At 36.0% G+C, this 17,842-nt stretch overlaps 1 protein-coding gene across 4 annotated transcripts in view; it reads right to left on the reverse strand.

The window, feature by feature from the left end:
• HSD17B4 (hydroxysteroid 17-beta dehydrogenase 4) overlaps positions 1–17,842 on the reverse strand; it is a 94,430-nt gene that overhangs the window by 7,708 nt on the left and 68,880 nt on the right. For all 4 annotated transcript variants that reach the window (XM_032156589.2, XM_058440583.1, XM_058440585.1 and 1 more), the window contains 5 exons: positions 15,824–15,893; positions 8,917–9,023; positions 7,726–7,812; positions 4,931–5,017; positions 3,516–3,654 (listed from right to left, as the gene is read on the reverse strand). In XM_032156589.2, the coding sequence (XP_032012480.1) occupies positions 3,516–3,654; positions 4,931–5,017; positions 7,726–7,812; positions 8,917–9,023; positions 15,824–15,893 (490 nt within the window). The remainder of the gene's footprint in view (positions 1–3,515; positions 3,655–4,930; positions 5,018–7,725; positions 7,813–8,916; positions 9,024–15,823; positions 15,894–17,842) is intronic.

The following is a 17,842-nucleotide window of genomic DNA, read 5'->3' on the forward strand; positions in this document are numbered from 1 at the left end:
GATGGAAAGTCAGAATTGTTTTAAATGATTTTGTGCATTTGTGTGTACTTTTGAAGATAAATGTCCATGAGCATGCAGTCAGGAGCTGCTGTTAGTAAGAGAAGAAACAAGTCACTGTTGCTTTGGGAATAGAGAGTAACCCTGAGGCAGATACACCTCCAACAAACACGCCCCCATTCCTAACTGGAGAGCATATTCCTTTTCAAGGAAAATCTTTCAAGACTTTTCTATAAATGCATGAGACACTCATTTCAATCCAAATCCAACGTTTGGAACCGACACCCTTGGGATTTAGTTTATATCCAAGTTGAGAATCCTAAGTGGCAATCTGGTTTGACTGCTAGAAGATGAGCACCAACCCAGGAGCTCAGAGGTTTTAATGATCACATGGTATCCTCAAGAATTAATTATTCTGGTATCAAAAGAATGCCAGTTCCCAAACCTTTGTACATTCTTACCTACTGTGGCAAATGTCTAAGATTCAAAATAGATAACCTCTAACAGTCAGAGAACATCCTCATCCAGTCACATCATCATACAGTACATATATAGTACATAATGGAGGTTTGGATTTAGTCCAGATATGCAGACTTAACTCTACACAACTAATTACAGTATGTACCTTTTAAAACTTGGCTCATTTTATTATTTATTCAAACAAAAACAATATTCAAACAAAAATCCATAGTATCTTGCCAACTAAATGTAAATTCCACTTATGTTCCTGTAATGGAAATGATTACAAACATGTGAAAGGAAACCAAATTTAAATTCAGGAGGAAAACAACCAAACTGCTCAATGCCAACCAGCTTAAACAAATCATCCTAAAGAAAACGAAACAGATTTTGCTCAGCAACATTGTATTCAGCACATGGAAATAAATCTTTGTAAAAAGTTTCAGTAATATTATTTTACAGGTATTGGATACATACAAACAATAGATTTCTATTTGACAGTATAGGATTGTCTTTGCCAAAAACACCAATAAATTGCATATTTAAAACCTGTGGGCCAAATTCTATGATATTCATTTTGTTTACAGACAAATGGAAATTTTAGAACCATTATTCCATGAAGTGAACAGAAACAGCAGGACCGACAAAGATTTTCCTTCCATTTTCTTCCTGCATGTCATGAAGCAAGGTGGTGAATGAAGCCAACGTTCTTGGTTCCAACTACTAATTCCTCAAATATGCTTTCCAACTCTCTGCCTCCAGCTATGAAGTTACTCCTAAATTCCAGGCCCACAGTCCCCACAATCTAGTCCAGATCTTGGTTGGCTACAGTGTTGGTACCACAACTTATCTTCTTCTCTCCCAAACCTCCCTCCTCTACCTGTTTCATACTTCTAGTAATGCAGTCAACATCCTCAAGCACACAGGCTCAAAACCACAGTATTAGTTTTGACTCTTTCTCATTCCTCTTGTTTTTTAGATATAATCAGTAGCTAAGATAGCCAATTCAATCTTAGCAATAGTTCCACATAGGCCCTCTCCTCTCCATTATTACCATTTCCTTAATTGAGGTCTTCCTTTCACTCTGCAGTGCAACAACCTTTTTTTCCTCAACCCCAGTATTTCACCTTTCCTGACACACAGCCTCTAAATAATTATCCTTATGGATTTAAAAAAAAAAAGACATCCTGTCTATTCATATTTGTAGTCTCCACCCTAGCAGAGAACTTGGCATATAAATACTCAAATGTTCATTGAATGAATCAATCCTCCCATTCTCTGAAAGCAGAGAGCACCCTTTTCCATGTCTCTTAACACTTGTGTTCTACAAGAATTATTTATATACATGTACAGGTCCACAAGTCCTTATCTGAATGAACTGCTTCAGGCTGATGTGTTTTGGAATTTGGAATCAGATTTTAGGAAGGAAATATAATACATAAAACATGTATTCCATATTACAAAAGGCCCCCAACGGTGCAACAATTTATAAACAAGCGTCTTACTTCTATACTTGTCTAACTCACACTAGGTGAGTTAAAGATAATCGACAGCATCATATAAGCTCAAGTCCGACTTCACCACCAGTGAATCATGAGAAAAAAAAATGCTCATTTTTAGAGCTTTTTGGTTTCTGGAGTTTCAGGTAAGAGTACCTATGTTTTAATTTTCAGGAGCAGACTATTCCGTAGGCCACATAAATCCTCTGATTCTTTATCTTCCTTATGCCTTTATGTCATCTTTCATTTTCTCTGAATTTTTACTGTTGCTTAGAACAATAAAATAGGATTCAAAGGGTTTACTACAACAACTTCTGGCTGGGTTTAGAAATTAATAGTAATAAATACTATAAAATATGTTACTTATGAAATATCTCATTGGTATCATATTATACTTACATATTTCACTCATACTAAATAAAAACTAAACATCACTATCCATACAATAAACGTATTATTTTAATAGAAGGTAAAGCATCAATTTCAGAACCTTTTTTTAAAAGGCAGCCATACTGTTTTCTGAAACTATGCTTTCTACATGGCTTTTAGCACTCATTCCAACATATGCAGAATCAGGCTAGTTATTATGTGTTATTGACCATACTAGAAGCTAGAAATAGACAAACTGCAGCCATTTCTCAGGGTTGAGCCCAAAGTCAAATGACAGAAAACATACAATTATAAATGACCATAATACAGTAAGATAACTGTGACAAGCAACAGACTCTGTTGAAAGGGAATTCAGGGACTTATTGCTCTACCTCCTATCCATTTTCATCTTTTCGACCTAATTGAAGAATCTCTAGAAAAATAAAAGTGAGGTTAGAATATTCTATAATTAAAGTGTGTGCCATGATTAAGGATGTGAGTTACACAGCAGATGAAAAAGATCTGACAGAATATTTTTTCTTTATTCTTTTTATCCTCTAATTTCTCTTTCTTTACAAAATGGTACCAGGGTCCCTTTGGACCTCCACATCAGTGAAAAGAAATATGACTGCTTTCTTTCTGCAGCAAGATGTTTTATACTGGGTGCATGGCACTCTAATAGGTAATTTCCCTAGATTAGATAAACAAACACCTTTGACTATAATCTGTATCTATCTAGAAAATAGTGATTTTATATTGATAATTAAGATAATCCGAATTATTGTTTTGCTATGAAGAAAATAATTTTGTAACTGTCAAATATCATGACTTAAGAATACTTCATTTTGACTTGATGAATTTGCCTTATGTTTAAGAAGCTGAAGATTACATAAAGATGCATAGAGCCAAGATGACTGTTTAAACTACTTTCAAGGATTACAATGAAATCTTAAAACAGGTATTTTCATTTCAACTGATTCCTACATCTCTTACACACACACACACACACACACACACACACACACACACCCCTTTGGACATTCCCAAACCTATTCATTCCCACGGGAAAAGAAAAAAAACTTACCTAAAAAGGTAAGATTTACCTACCTTCAAAGGTCTTTAATTGTTAAAAAGATACTTTATTTACTAAGAATTACCTTAGAATATTATAAAATCAGGGCTGTAACTTACTCCACTTAGCCCCAATATTTCCGCCTTTGGTTATATGCCACTCAAATACAGCATTTACTTTCTTCACCACCTCAGGCCCAACATCCTTTAGGCGGCGTCCTATTTCCTCAAATACGAGAGTACTCTGAAGCTTCCCGCCCTAACAACAACAACAACAAAATAAACTTTAAAAGTTCTGTAAAAATAACTCAAGGAGAAAAGTGATTATAAAATATATGTGCAACAAAAATGATTTTTTAAAACTCTGCACATAAATAAGTCAGTTTTCTTCATACAATGTGTCTTTCATACTCTCTTTATATACATCGCTCAGAACCTCAGTCCTCTTACTAAGAGGATTTTACTTTTATTAGGATTCACAAATAATATTTTAAAAGAAAAATATGAACTGGACAACCTATGTTTTAGCTAACTTCAGAAAGATCCTGATCAAATTAATCAACTTCTATGGTCTCATTTTTTTAATTTATAAAATGAGACTAAATTACATGAAGTCTGAATTTCTTTACAGCTCTAAAACTTCTTAAGTTTTTGGGTTTTTTTTTTTTTTTTTTTTTTTTGAGACAGACTTGTCGCCCAGGCTAGAACGCAGTAGCGCAATCTCGGCTCACTGCAACCTCCACCTACCGGGTTCATGTGATTCTCCTGCCTCTGCTTCTTGAGTAGCTGGGATTACAGAAGCCCGCCACCAAAGCTGGCTAATTTTTGTATTTTTAGTAGAGACGGAGTCTCACCATGTTGGCCAGCCTGGTCTTGAACTCCTGACCTCAAGTGATTAACTACTTCAGCCTCCCAAAGGACTGGGATTACAGGCGTGAGGCACCGAGCTCGGTCAAAGTTTTTTTTTTTCTTAGACTATTCTTAAGGGATTTTAATTTTCAGTCAGTTATGGGGTTTATGACAGACAATTAAAGATCATGAGTATCGAAACTTCAACATTACAAAGTTAATATTTCAGAGATAGAATATAAACATTTTATCAAAAGTCTCAGCATGCTAATAAAGAATACAATGTTTTAATAAATTATACACACTATTGGTTTGTATATTTGCATACAAAGCTTTATATAAATCTTTAAATCAAGAAAAAGGTACAGGATATTCAACTTTTTAATCTATTTTTCTCCAAAACGCTATTTGCTTAAGATTCTGATTAAACAACTGATTTATTTACTCTAAAACTAGAAAATTATGTTCTCTTGAAAGATATCCTAGTATCCTGCAAAACAAGTTTTTTAAAGTTCATAAATTGCCAGAGTATTCCTTCTACTCCAAGCAGTTTTGAATTAATGTCTTTCACTTCAAGAATTAAGAATAGTTGTTAATTTTCTAAAGTAGCCTAACCACTCTTAAAGTCACCTTAACTGAAATTCCTAAATTAGGAAGTGGCTTGGATACTAATTTTTATAACCTACCTCAGAGGGTGTCTTAGCTGAAGTATCAGATGTTGGTGCAAGATCCACATATGCATTTGAAATGACAACGTCTCCAGTTTCTTGTACCTTAGGAGGAGAAGAAAAAAAAACGATTTATTCTGATTACAATGGAAGTGTAATTTCACTGTGAAACAGTACAAAGTTTAAAATTTATATTTTTTCCTCATATGAAAAAGAATATAATAATCCTGATAAAATAAAAGGCTGATAAAGTAAATGTCAAGATGAACAAACATAAAGGCTTTCTGATTTAATACAACTGTTAGTAACCCTGACTTTATAATCAACTGGAGCCCTTTAAAACAAACAAACAAACAAACAAACAAACAAACAAAGAAACCCTGTGAGGTCCCATCCCCAAAAAATCCAATGTAAATACGCTGATAGAGACTGGGCCTTGGTATTTTGGGCATTTTTTGGGGGGGAAGTGGGGAACAGGGGATGAACTCTTATAAACAGAATTCAGTCCATGCTGAATCCTTATAAATAGTAAAAGGCATAGCACAATAGCCACATGAGGTAGTGGTACTCAAAGTACGTTTGTTCTGCTAATATAGAATAAAATTGGCTAGGAACAAATAATAGTGTTTTTTAAGTAGTAATTCCAGGTCTTATTTCAAGAGGAAGTGTACACAGTATAAACTAAATGCCTAAATAGGCTTTTATCAAAATAGTCATTAAAGGAATTCAAATTCTAATTCCTAGTCCTTCATTTCAAATTATTCCAATGGCTATTCTTTCATAAAAATTATGGTATTGCTACAAATGTATAGGATAAGATAGGAGATCATAAGATAAGAATGATAGAAGATCATAAGATAAGAATGATAGAAGATCATTCTCTTGACTACATCTCATCATATTTTGGAGGAAAAAGTATCTTTCAAGTAATTTGTTCACTTTACTTCAAATTACATACATTGAAAAGCATGGAAAGAGATAATTAATGAACAAAATGCACTTTAGTAAATTACTTTATTGTTACCAAGTCAAGCAAATCATTTTAAAACACTGGTTTAAAATGTTTCTTATATCTTAAGAATAGAAAGGAAAGGAGGAATGGAGGAAGGGAGGGAGAAAGTGAGAAAACGAGGAAGGGAGAGAAGGAGTCCTAAAACTAATAGAAAAAGAATATCTATAATCACTGAAGAAAAATATAGCAAATATGCTGAAAAGATAATACAGCATGCTTAGAATTTAACAAAATGGCAAGAATACATTATTATATTTAGACATTTAATCATTTCTCAGCCCTTCAAGTTTATATCCATAGAAATTATTTACATACTATTCATCACTAGAATTGCAGGAAAATAAAAATCTGTAATATAGTCATGGTCCTTAACACTTTTAGAGTTCTTAATCTTAATCAAAAAGCAAAACTTACTCATACAAAACAAATTAGAAAATGTGAGGGCTCCAAAATATGTGGCACAGATATTAGCTGCAAAGGCTTTCAGAGAACACCAATTTGAGTGTATGTATGGGTAAGAAAGTGGGCAATAGTAAGAGACTGTCTCTAAGAGCAAAGTGGAGCTTGAACTTAAGCCTGAAGGACAGGAGGAATCTGAAAAGTAAAATAAACAATATGTACAGATTAAGCAGGAAAATGATATTGCAACCAGCAGAAAGGAATTAGGAGTAAGGCAACCATGTAAGAAGAAGTTTGCAGTTATCTACTTGTGAAAGAAAACATGATACAGAAAAGATATTTGGGGCCTGTAATCAAAGCTTTGAAGCCATGCTGATCGGGTTTCTATCCCAGCTCAACCATTTGCTGTGTGACCACGAGCAAGTTATTTAGGACACCTAGATTAGATTTTCTTAGGAACCTAGATTTTCTTATATTTACATACAGATTTATTATGCATATTAAAGAAAATAATATTGCCAGTTTATAGGTTCTCAATAAATGAAAGCAGTTACTATTATCATTGGAGTTGTTTAATATACTCTATATAGCATGAAATGATCAAGCCAAAAAGTATTAGCCTGGTCAAATGTGTTAACAAAAACTGTCTTTTAATAACTTGCAAATAAAACAATGATTCCATGTCCTTTAAGTATTTTACTGGAGCATTGCTAACAGCCTCACCCCAAAATAACCTCATTTACTATTTGTTAGGCCCAAACTCTGTGATGTAGCTTGTTAATTTGTGGATTTTTGTGTAATCAAGATGCATATGATTTCTGTCCAGAGAAAACTCATAAAGGATAAGATTTTACTGTTCTATAGGATATTAATTAATTTTGTCTCTAACTCTGCAAAATTATTTTAGAATGGCTTTCCTATTGGACCATATAAACTGTTGTTCTAACTGTCATTTGAACATGTTTTATCATATTGCAAGATCCTTCATTAATGAGTCAAATAGATTTCTGTCACATTTTCACTGTATATCTGTCTGAGTCACGCCTTTAAATTTTTTAAGATGATATTTTGACAATGATTTGATTGACTAGTTGAGCCAAAAAGACATGGTTGGCTGGGTTTTCAGAATACCTGGGCCACTGCTACATAGATAGGTACCAATTTAGTTGAAAATAAAAGAGAAAATAAAACACAAGGTGCAAAACACTTCTATTTTATTTTTTTTAACTGTTGCCTGATAAATAAAAATTTTGAAAACGCCAGACAAGATGTATCTTATTTTTAATTAAAATTTACCACTACTTAAAAAGAACTTTCTATCCATAGTACTAACCAAAAAAAAATGATAAGATGGAACACAATGATAAAGCATGTGAGAAGGGTGGCAGAGTAAAATTCATACCTTGGTTTGAAAATGAATTCTATTTCCTTCCTTCCACATCTCAGTTTGTAGAGTTTGTCCTGGATATACTGGTTTTGCAAAACGAGCCTTTAAAAAAGAATTGTGGGGTTAAAAATGTTTTAAAAGGAAACTCTTTTACTTGTAGGAGGAAAAAATTGGAAAGGAAATTAGAGAGCACAAAAGAAAAAAAATAATCAAGGTTTAACGATATTTAAATTCCTAAAAGACCTAAGTATAATATGATAAAATTAGTAAAATAAAGATGTAACTAATATAAGTAAGCCAATTCTTCGTCTTTTCAAAGTATGGAATCAAAAAATAGTGTTTTTTATCTTGACAAATCAAGAAATAAAACCATAATCATATTAGGTAGAGTTATATAGGTACATCAGAACAACTTAAAGAAATAGTTAAAAGTGGTACAAATTAAGTCTGAGGAATGAGGCCTGGGGTGAGTATACAGGGCAAAATAATTCCACTTTTTATTTCATAATTTTTTGTATTATTTTCTCTGTGTATATATTACTGGATAATAAAAAATAGTTGTAATAAAATGAAAAGCATGAGAGTAATCAGTGCTATCAAAGGCAATGCATCAGAAAATATATTTTCACTGCTGCGTGGAGGATAAATTAAAAGCTTTTGGAGCTATTTGACAATGCCTTAAACTTTTTTAAGTGTACATCTTTTGGCTTAAACGTACGCAAAATAATATGGGCATGGATATTTTTCCTTGTTATTTATAACGGATAAAAATTTGAAATCAACTAAAAAGTACAGAGTTAAAACAATATGCAATCATTATATTGCTGTAGATGTATGTTTATTGGACTTAATCAGCCACTTAACATTTTTAATTAAATTAAGGAAAATGATAACACAGTTAAAAAAAGCAAATCTTGAGTTTTCAAGGCATATGTACTGATATATATATATATGCACCTAATTAATTTATAAAGCAAGCCAGTTTATCTGTTAAAATTGCAACTGTGCATCCTTCCTGGTGCAAGTGCAACAGAGCTATTTATAGCTACAAAAAGAAAGTGTGCTGATTGCCAGGTCAATGAAATAATAAAAATGTACATTGCTGTAGTACAATATCTATTTTCAATTAAATCACTAAAACCCCTTTTCTTCTCTAAAGATAGAAAAAGATAGTAATATTCAAATTACATAGTAATATACATTTACCTTAATTGCCTTGAATCTTGACACATCATTATCTGCAAACTGCTGTAAAACACGCCTGGCAGAAAATCCGAATGTACATAATCCATGTAATATGGGCTTGTCAAAACCTAGGAAAAGAGAGAACACTGAGTTTTAGATACAGGTACCTTTAAAGTTTAAAAATCAAGTGTAGTTAATTCAGGACTTGAAAAATGTCTTTAGATTGCATTAGCAGGAATTATACCATCTATTTTAAGAAACACAGTAGAGGGGGGTGGAGCCAAGATGGCCGAATAGGAACAGCTCCGGTCTCCAGCTCCCAGCCCCAGCGACACAGAAGACTGGTGATTTCTGCATTTCTGCTTGAGGTACCGGTTTCATCTCACTAGGGAGTGCCTAACAGTGGGTGCAGGACAGACGGTGAAGCGCCCTGCCGAAGCAGGGCGAGGCATTGCCTCACTCGGGAAGTGCAAGGGGTCAGGGAGTTCCCTTTCCTAGTCAAAGAAAGGGGAAACAGACGGCACCTGGAATATCGGGTCAGTCCCATCCTAATACTGCGCTTCTCCAACGGGCCTGGAAAACGGCACACTAGGAGATTGTGTCCCGCACCTGGCTCGGAGGGTCCTATGCCCACGGAGTCTCGCTGATTGCTAGCACAGCAGTCTGAGATCAAGCTGCAAGGCGGCAGCGAGGCTGGGGGAGGGGCGCCCGCCATTGCCCAGGCTTGCTTAGGTAAACAAAGCAGCCAGGAAGCTCGAACTGGGTGGAGCCCACCATAGCTCAAGGAGGCCTGCCTGCTGTAGGCTCCACCTCTGGGGGCAGGGCACAGACAGACAAAAACTCAGCAAAGAACCTCCACAGACTTAAATGCCCCTGTCTGACTGACAGCTTTGAAGAGAGTAGTGGTTCTCCCAGCACGCAGCTGGAGATCTGAGAACGGACAGACTGCCTCCTAAAGTGGGTCCCTCACCCCTAAGCAGCCTAACTGGGAGGCACCCCCCCAGTAGGGTCAGACTGACACCTCATTCAACCGGGTACTCCTCTGAGACAAAACTTTCAGAGGAACTATCAGACAGCTGAATTTGTGGTCTCACGAAAATCCGCTGTTCTGCAGCCACCGCTGCTGACACCCAGCCAAACAGGGTCTGGAGCGGACCTCTAGTAAACTCCAACAGATCTGCAGCTGAGGGTCCTGTCTGGTAGAAGGAAAACTAACAAACAGAAAGGACTTCAACACCCAAAACCCATCTGTACATCACCATCACCAAAGACAAAAAGTAGATAAAACCACAAAGATGGGGAAAAAACAGAGCAGAAAAACTGGAAACTCTAAAAAACAGAGCACCTCTCCTCCTCCAAAGGAACGCAGTTCTTCACCAGCAACGGAACAAAGCTGGATGGAGGATGACTTTGATGAGTTGAGAGAAGAAGGCTTCAGACGATCAAACTACTCTGAGCTACGAGAGGAAATTCAAAACAATAGCAAAGAAGTTAAAAACTTTGAAAAAAAATTAGAAGGATGGATAACTAGAATAACCAATGGAGAGAAGGGCTTAAAGGAGCTGATGGAGCTGAAAGCCAAGTTTCGAGAACTACGCGAAGATTGCAGAAGCCTCAGTAGCAGATGTGATCAACTGGAAGAAAGGGTATCACTGATGGAAGATGAAATGAATGAAATGAAGAGACAAGGGAAGTTTAGAGAAAAAAGAATAAAAAGAAATGAACAAAGCCTCCAAGAAATTTGGGACTATGTGAAAAGACCAAACCTACGTCTGATTGGTGTACCTGAAAATGATGGGGAGAATGGAACCAAGTTGGAAAACACTCTGCAAGATATTATCCAGGAGAACTTCCCCAATCTAGCAAGGCAGGCCAGCATTCAGATTCAGGAAATACAGAGAACGCCACAAAGATACTCCTCGAGAAGGGCAACTCCAAGACACATAATTGTCAGATTCACCAAAGTTGAAATGAAGGAAAAAATGTTAAGGGCAGCCAGAGAGAAAGGTCGGGTTACCCACAAAGGGAAGCCCATCAGACTAACAGCTGATCTCTCAGCAGAAACTCTACAAGCCAGAAGAGAGTGGGGGCCGATATTCAACATTCTTAAAGAAAAGAATTTTCAACCCAGAATTTCCTATCCCGCCAAACTAAGCTTCATAAGTGAAGGAGAAATAAAATACTTTACAGACAAGCAAACGCTGAGTGATTTTGTCACCACCAGGCCTGCCCTAAAAGAGCTCCTGAAGGAAGCACTAAACATGGAAAGGAACAACCGGTTCCAGCCACTGCAAAAACATGCCAAATTGTAAAGACCATCGAGGCTAGGAAGAAACTATAGCAACTAACGAGCAAAATAACCAACTAACATCATAATGACAGGATCAGATTCACACATAACAATATTAACGTTAAATGTAAATGGGCTAAATGCTCCAATCAAAAGACACAGACTGGCAAACTGGATAAGGAGTCAGGACCCATCAGTGTGCTGTATTCAGGAAACCCATCTCACGTGCAGAGACACACATAGACTCAAAATAAAGGGATGGAGGAAGATCTATCAAGCAACTGGAAAACAAAAAAAGGCAGGGGTTGCAATCCTAGTCTCTGATAAAATAGACTTTAAACCAACAAAGATCAAAAGAGACAAAGAAGGCCATTACATAATGGTAAAGGGATCAATTCAACAAGAAGAGCTAACTATCCTAAATATATATGCACCCAACACAGGAGCACCCAGATTCATAAAGCAAGTCCTCAGTGACCTACAAAGGGACTTAAACTCCCACACAATAATAATGGGAGATTTTAACACCCCACTGTCAGCATTAGACAGATCAACGAGACAGAAAGTTAACAAGGATATCCAGGAATTGAACTCAGCTCTACATAAAGTGGACCTAATAGACATCTACAGAACTCTCCACCCCAAGTCAACAGAATATACATTTTTTTCAGCACCACACCACACCTATTCCAAAATTGACCACATAGTTGGAAGTAAAGCTCTCCTCAGCAAATGTAAAAGAACAGAAATTATAACAAACTGTCTCTCAGACCACAGTGCAATCAAACTAGAACTCAGGATTAAGAAACTCACTCAAAACCGCTCAACTACACGGAAACTGAACAACCTGCTCCTGAATGACTATTGGGTACATAATGAAATGAAGGCAGAAATAAAGATGTTCTTTGAAACCAACGAGAACAAAGACACAACATACCAGAATCTCTGGGACACATTCAAAGCAGTGTGTAGAGGGAAATTTATAGCACTAAATGCCCACAAGAGAAAGCAGGAAAGATCCAAAATTGACACCCTAACATCACAATTAAAAGAACTAGAAAAGCAAGAGCAAACACATTCAAAAGCTAGCAGAAGGCTAGAAATAACTAAAATCAGAGCAGAACTGAAGGAAATAGAGACACAAAAAACCCTTCAAAAAATTAATGAATCCAGGAGCTGGTTTTTTGAAAAGATCAACAAAATTGATGGACCGCTAGCAAGACTAATAAAGAAGAAAAGAGAGAAGAATCAAATAGATGCAATAAAAAACGAAAAAGGGGATATCACCACCAATCCCACAGAAATACAATCTACCATCAGAGAATACTACAAACACCTCTATGCAAATAAGCTAGAAAATCTAGAAGAAATGGATAAATTCCTCGACAAATACACCCTCCCAAGACTAAACCAGGAAGAAGTTGAATCTCTGAATAGACCAATAACAGCTTCTGAAATTGTGGCAATAATCAATAGCTTACCAACCAAAAAGAGTCCAGGACCTGATGGATTCACAGCTGAATTCTACCAGAGGTACAAGGAGGAACTGGTACCATTCCTTCTGAAACTATTCCAATCAATAGAAAAAGAGGGAATCCTCCCTAACACATTTTATGAAGCCAGCATCATCCTGATACCAAAACCTGGCAGAGACATAACCAAAAAAGAGAATTTCAGACCAATATCCTTGATGAACATTGATGCAAAAATCCTCAATAAAATACTGGCAAACCGAATCCAGCAGCACATCAAAAAGCTTATCCACCATGATCAAGTGGGCTTCATCCCTGGGATGCAAGGCTGGTTCAACATACGCAAATCAATAAATGTAATCCAGCATATAAACAGAACCAAAGACAAAAGCCACATGATTATCTCAATAGATGCAGAAAAGGCCTTTGACAAAATTCAACATCTCTTCATGCTAAAAACTCTCAATAAATTAGGTATCGATGGGACGTATCTCAAAATAATAAGAGCTATCTATGACAAACCCACAGCCAATATCATACTGAATGGGCAAAAACTGGAAGCATTCCCTCTGAAAACTGGCACAAGACAGGGATGCCCTCTCTCACCGCTCCTTTTCAACATAGTGCTGGAAGTTCTGGCCAGAGCAATTAGGCAGGAGAAGGAAATAAAGGGTATTCAATTAGGAAAAGAGGAAGTCAAATTGTCCCTGTTTGCAGATGACATGATTGTATATCTAGAAAACCCCATTGTCTCAGCCCGAAATCTCCTTAAGCTGATTAGCAACTTCAGCAAAGTCTCAGGATACAAAATTAATGTACAAAAATCACAAGCATTCTTGTACACCAATAACAGACAAACAGAGAGCCAAATCACGAGTGAACTCCCATTCACAATTGCTTCAAAGAGAATAAAATACCTAGGAATCCAACTTACAAGGGATGTGAAGGACCTCTTCAAGGAGAACTACAAACCACTGCTCAATGAAATCAAAGAGGATACAAACAAATGGAAGAACATTCCATGCTCATGGGTTGGAAGAATCAATATCGTGAAAATGGCCATACTGCCCAAGGTCATTTATAGATTCAATGCCATCCCCATCAAGCTACCAATGACTTTCTTCACAGAATTGGAAAAAACTACTTTAAAGTTCATATGGAACCAAAAAAGAGCCCGCATCGCCAAGTCAATCCTAAGCCAAAAGAACAAAGCTGGAGGCATCACGCTACCTGACTTTAAACTATACTACAAGGCTACAGTAACCAAAACAGCATGGTACTGGTACCACAACAGAGACATAGATCAATGGAACAGAACAGAGCCCTCAGAAATGATGCCGCATAGCTACAACTATCTGATCTTTGACAAACCTGACAAAAACAAGAAATGGGGAAAGGATTCCCTATTTAATAAATGGTGCTGGGAAAACTGGCTAGCCATATGTAGAAAGCTGCAACTGGATCCCTTCCTTACACCTTATACAAAAATTAATTCAAGATGGATTAAAGACTTATATGTTAGACCTAAAACCATTAAAATCCTACAAGAAAACCTAGGCAATACCATTCAGGACATAGGCGTGGGCAAGGACTTCATGTCTAAAACACCAAAAGCAATGGCAACAAAAGCCAAAATCGACAAATGGGATCTCATTAAACTAAAGAGCTTCTGCACAGCAAAAGAAACTACCATCAGAGTGAACAGGCAACCTACAGAATGGGTGAAAATCTTTGCAACCTACTCATCTGACAAAGGGCTAATATCCAGAATCTACAATGAACTCAAACAAATTTACAAGAAAAAAACAAACAACCCCATCAAAAAGTGGGCAGAGGACATGAACAGACACTTCTCAAAAGAAGACATTTATGCAGCCGAAAAACACATGAAGAAATGCTCATCATCACTGGCCATCAGAGAAATGCAAATCAAAACCACAGTGAGATACCATCTTACACCAGTTAGAATGGCCATCATTAAAAAATCAGGAAACAACAGGTGCTGGAGAGGATGTGGAGAAATAGGAACACTTTTACACTGTTGGTGGGACTGTAAACTAGTTCAACCATTGTGGAAGTCAGTGTGGCGATTCCTCAGGGATCTCGAACTAGAAATACCATTTGACCCAGCCATCCCATTACCCAAAGGACTATAAATCATGCTGCTATAAAGACACATGCACACGTATGTTTATTGCGGCACTATTCACAATAGCAAAGACTTGGAACCAACCCAAATGTCCAACAACGATAGACTGGATTAAGAAAATGTGGCACATATACACCATGGAATACTATGCAGCCATAAAAAATGATGAGTTCGTGTCCTTTGTAGGGACATGGATGAAACTGGAAAACATCATTCTCAGTAAACTATCGCAAGGACAAAAAACCAAACACCGCATGTTCTCACTCATAGGTGGGAATTGAACAATGAGAACTCATGGACACAGGAAGGGGAACATCACACTCCGGGGACTGTTGTGGGGTGGGGGGAGGGGGGAGGGACAGCATTAGGAGATACATCTAATGCTAAATGACGAGTTAATGGGTGCAGGAAATCAACATGGCACATGGATACATATGTAACAAACCTGCACATTGTGCACATGTACCCTAAAACCCTGAAGTATAATAAAAAAAAAAAAAAAAAAAAAAAAAGAAACACAGTAGATATTTTTTAAAGAGTATTTCCTGGGAGGAAATTATGAAATAAAGAAAGAAAGAAAAAAAAATAAATAAGAAAAGAGTGTGAGAGATCTGGAAACACAATTGTTTTGTTTAGTTTCGGTTGTAACCATGAAATCACCCAAGGTACTCTCAATATCCACATAGGTAGATGATCCTTCCCTAACCTTTCAGTTCCTTGCTGTCTCTCCAATGACCTTCTCCTTTGTGATAACTCAGACACCCACCCTCATGGTCCTATCCTAGACCTCGCACTAGCAGGAACTTCCCTCCACCATAATCTGAATTTCAAGTGCACTATTTTCTGAACACATTTCCTACCTTTCCATATCCTTTGCATAAATGTAATAAATAAAAAAACATTTTTTTAAATGTTACTCAAACTACCAGTCATAAGTAGTAGTGTCTTTACATTATTTAGTTAATTAAATATCGAATGGCTAATATTTTTCATTGATACATATTATCGACAACTCACCTGCTAGACTAGCAAAGTTAGGATCAATGTGTAAGGGATTCCAGTCTCCACTGAGGCGGTACAAAGCAGCCTGTGGAGAAACCATAAACATAACTAGAACTCAGTGTTTTGTTAGAATACATTAAATGAAAAATAGGAAACATGGCTGGTTATTGCTATAAGCATTGTATTATAATGTACCTGAGACTCTGATTTTAAAAATAATTATCTTTAACAATAAAGATTACCTATAATGAAATTTTTTTTTAATACTTACCACTAAAATCAGTAGGAGGGAAAAAAAAATGTAGAAAGGGAAGCCAAGAATTATATCTAGGTGAAACACTGTTACTATTGCCTAAGAAGAAATTCACAAAAAGAAGTCAATCAATCTACTCCCATTTATACACAGATAAGGTAAATGTTTACAGTCTGTTCTAAGCAAGCAAAATTTATGCCAACTTTCTTACTGGGGTGTTTTAAATTGAAGCTTCTAAGACAATATCAGACATAGAAACATCAAACACTTCTCACTAACTTTCATTCTGCTGGTACACTAAATCCTGAACGTTAGCTCACCCTGCAAGAAAACTGACTGAACTGATAGCTTGCTATTATGATAAAAGTTCTGCTGGGTCCAGATTTCCACATCACTAGTTTAGTTAGATAAGGTAGGATTAGCAGCGTGGCCTGGATTACAATAGGGAAAAAGTCACCATACTTTCTGGCATTTAAATGGTACATTCTTCCAAGTTAAAAAGCACTTACCAGCACTGAAAGGAAGAAATTCACCAAACAGCTAATACTAAGTGTATTTAATGTATCTGTAAACTTGATCCTTTTAGGTCAGCCTCAAGACTTCTTCCCTTTCTCATTAATTGCTGTGCTGTTTTCCAAAGACTACTGAAATGTTGTGTAAAGACTAGCCATATCTTTTTAAAATTACTGATCTTTTATTACTTTTAAACTATTGATTATTTTTAACAAGTTTTATTTATAGAAAATATTCTATAATTCGTAAGAAAACATCATTCTTTTTAATATGCTTTGTATAATTCCAATAAGCTCTTTTCCTTCCCCATCACTCCATATAATGGTTGTATAGATTATTTACTTTCTCAATGACTCAATATTCTTTCCTTTACATGTCTTCTTAATATAATGAAATCAAATAAACAATTATTGAATATTGGTGACTTGCAAGGTCCCATATGAGATGCTAAGAAAAGTAAATGATAATTTTTAAAAAGCACTTTATATAATAAAATGACAGCAAATATATATCATGATGTTGTATACAAATGAAAGAAAGACACATTTCAGGGCCTGAAATTGTGACAGGAAATTGTCAAACACATGCTAGATCATGGGATTTGGTACCAGGCAGATCTGGATTCAAAGCCAGCTCTACCATTAATGGGCAAGTTTCTTCACCATTCGAAGCCTCAACTGCTCATTTAGAAACATTTAGAGGCTAACAGAACTTACTCTCACAGAGGAGTTGGAAAAAGGTGGGATAAAGCTTACAAGGTATTATCTTTGATAAATAATACCTCAATAAATGTTAGTTATTTTTTAAAGATTACAGCAACAATATAAACAACCCAGTTTCTAAGATTAGTACTAGTATTCTCATTCCACATATATCATTTCCATAAATGAAAACGGTGTTCTAAAGAAACAATATTAATATGAAACATCTCACATTATTTCAATGATGGCGTTGCTTTCTATAGATAACAGAGTTAAACAAAGACAAAAAAGGCTCATTATGAGAAATGACAAAACCCAACTGACTGGATGTTTGACCCATTCAACGATAACACAAAATAAGCATTGTTCAATTAATAATGACAACTGCCAAAGCTTATCTTCTATGTATTTTGAAGAAATGGCATATTTCAGAAGGAAACCTAAAGGTTTCTTGTTTTGTTTCATTTCTGCCTAGAAATAAGTCATTACAAATAACCACCAAAAAGTAAGAAAAAGAAAAATAGCTATACATTATTTTGCACATTAAAAGTAGGTGGGAGGATAATC

The sequence above is a fragment of the Hylobates moloch genome, unplaced genomic scaffold (assembly GCF_009828535.3).
Source record: "Hylobates moloch isolate HMO894 unplaced genomic scaffold, HMol_V3 SCAFFOLD_6, whole genome shotgun sequence".
NCBI classification, from domain to species: Eukaryota; Metazoa; Chordata; class Mammalia; order Primates; family Hylobatidae; genus Hylobates; species Hylobates moloch.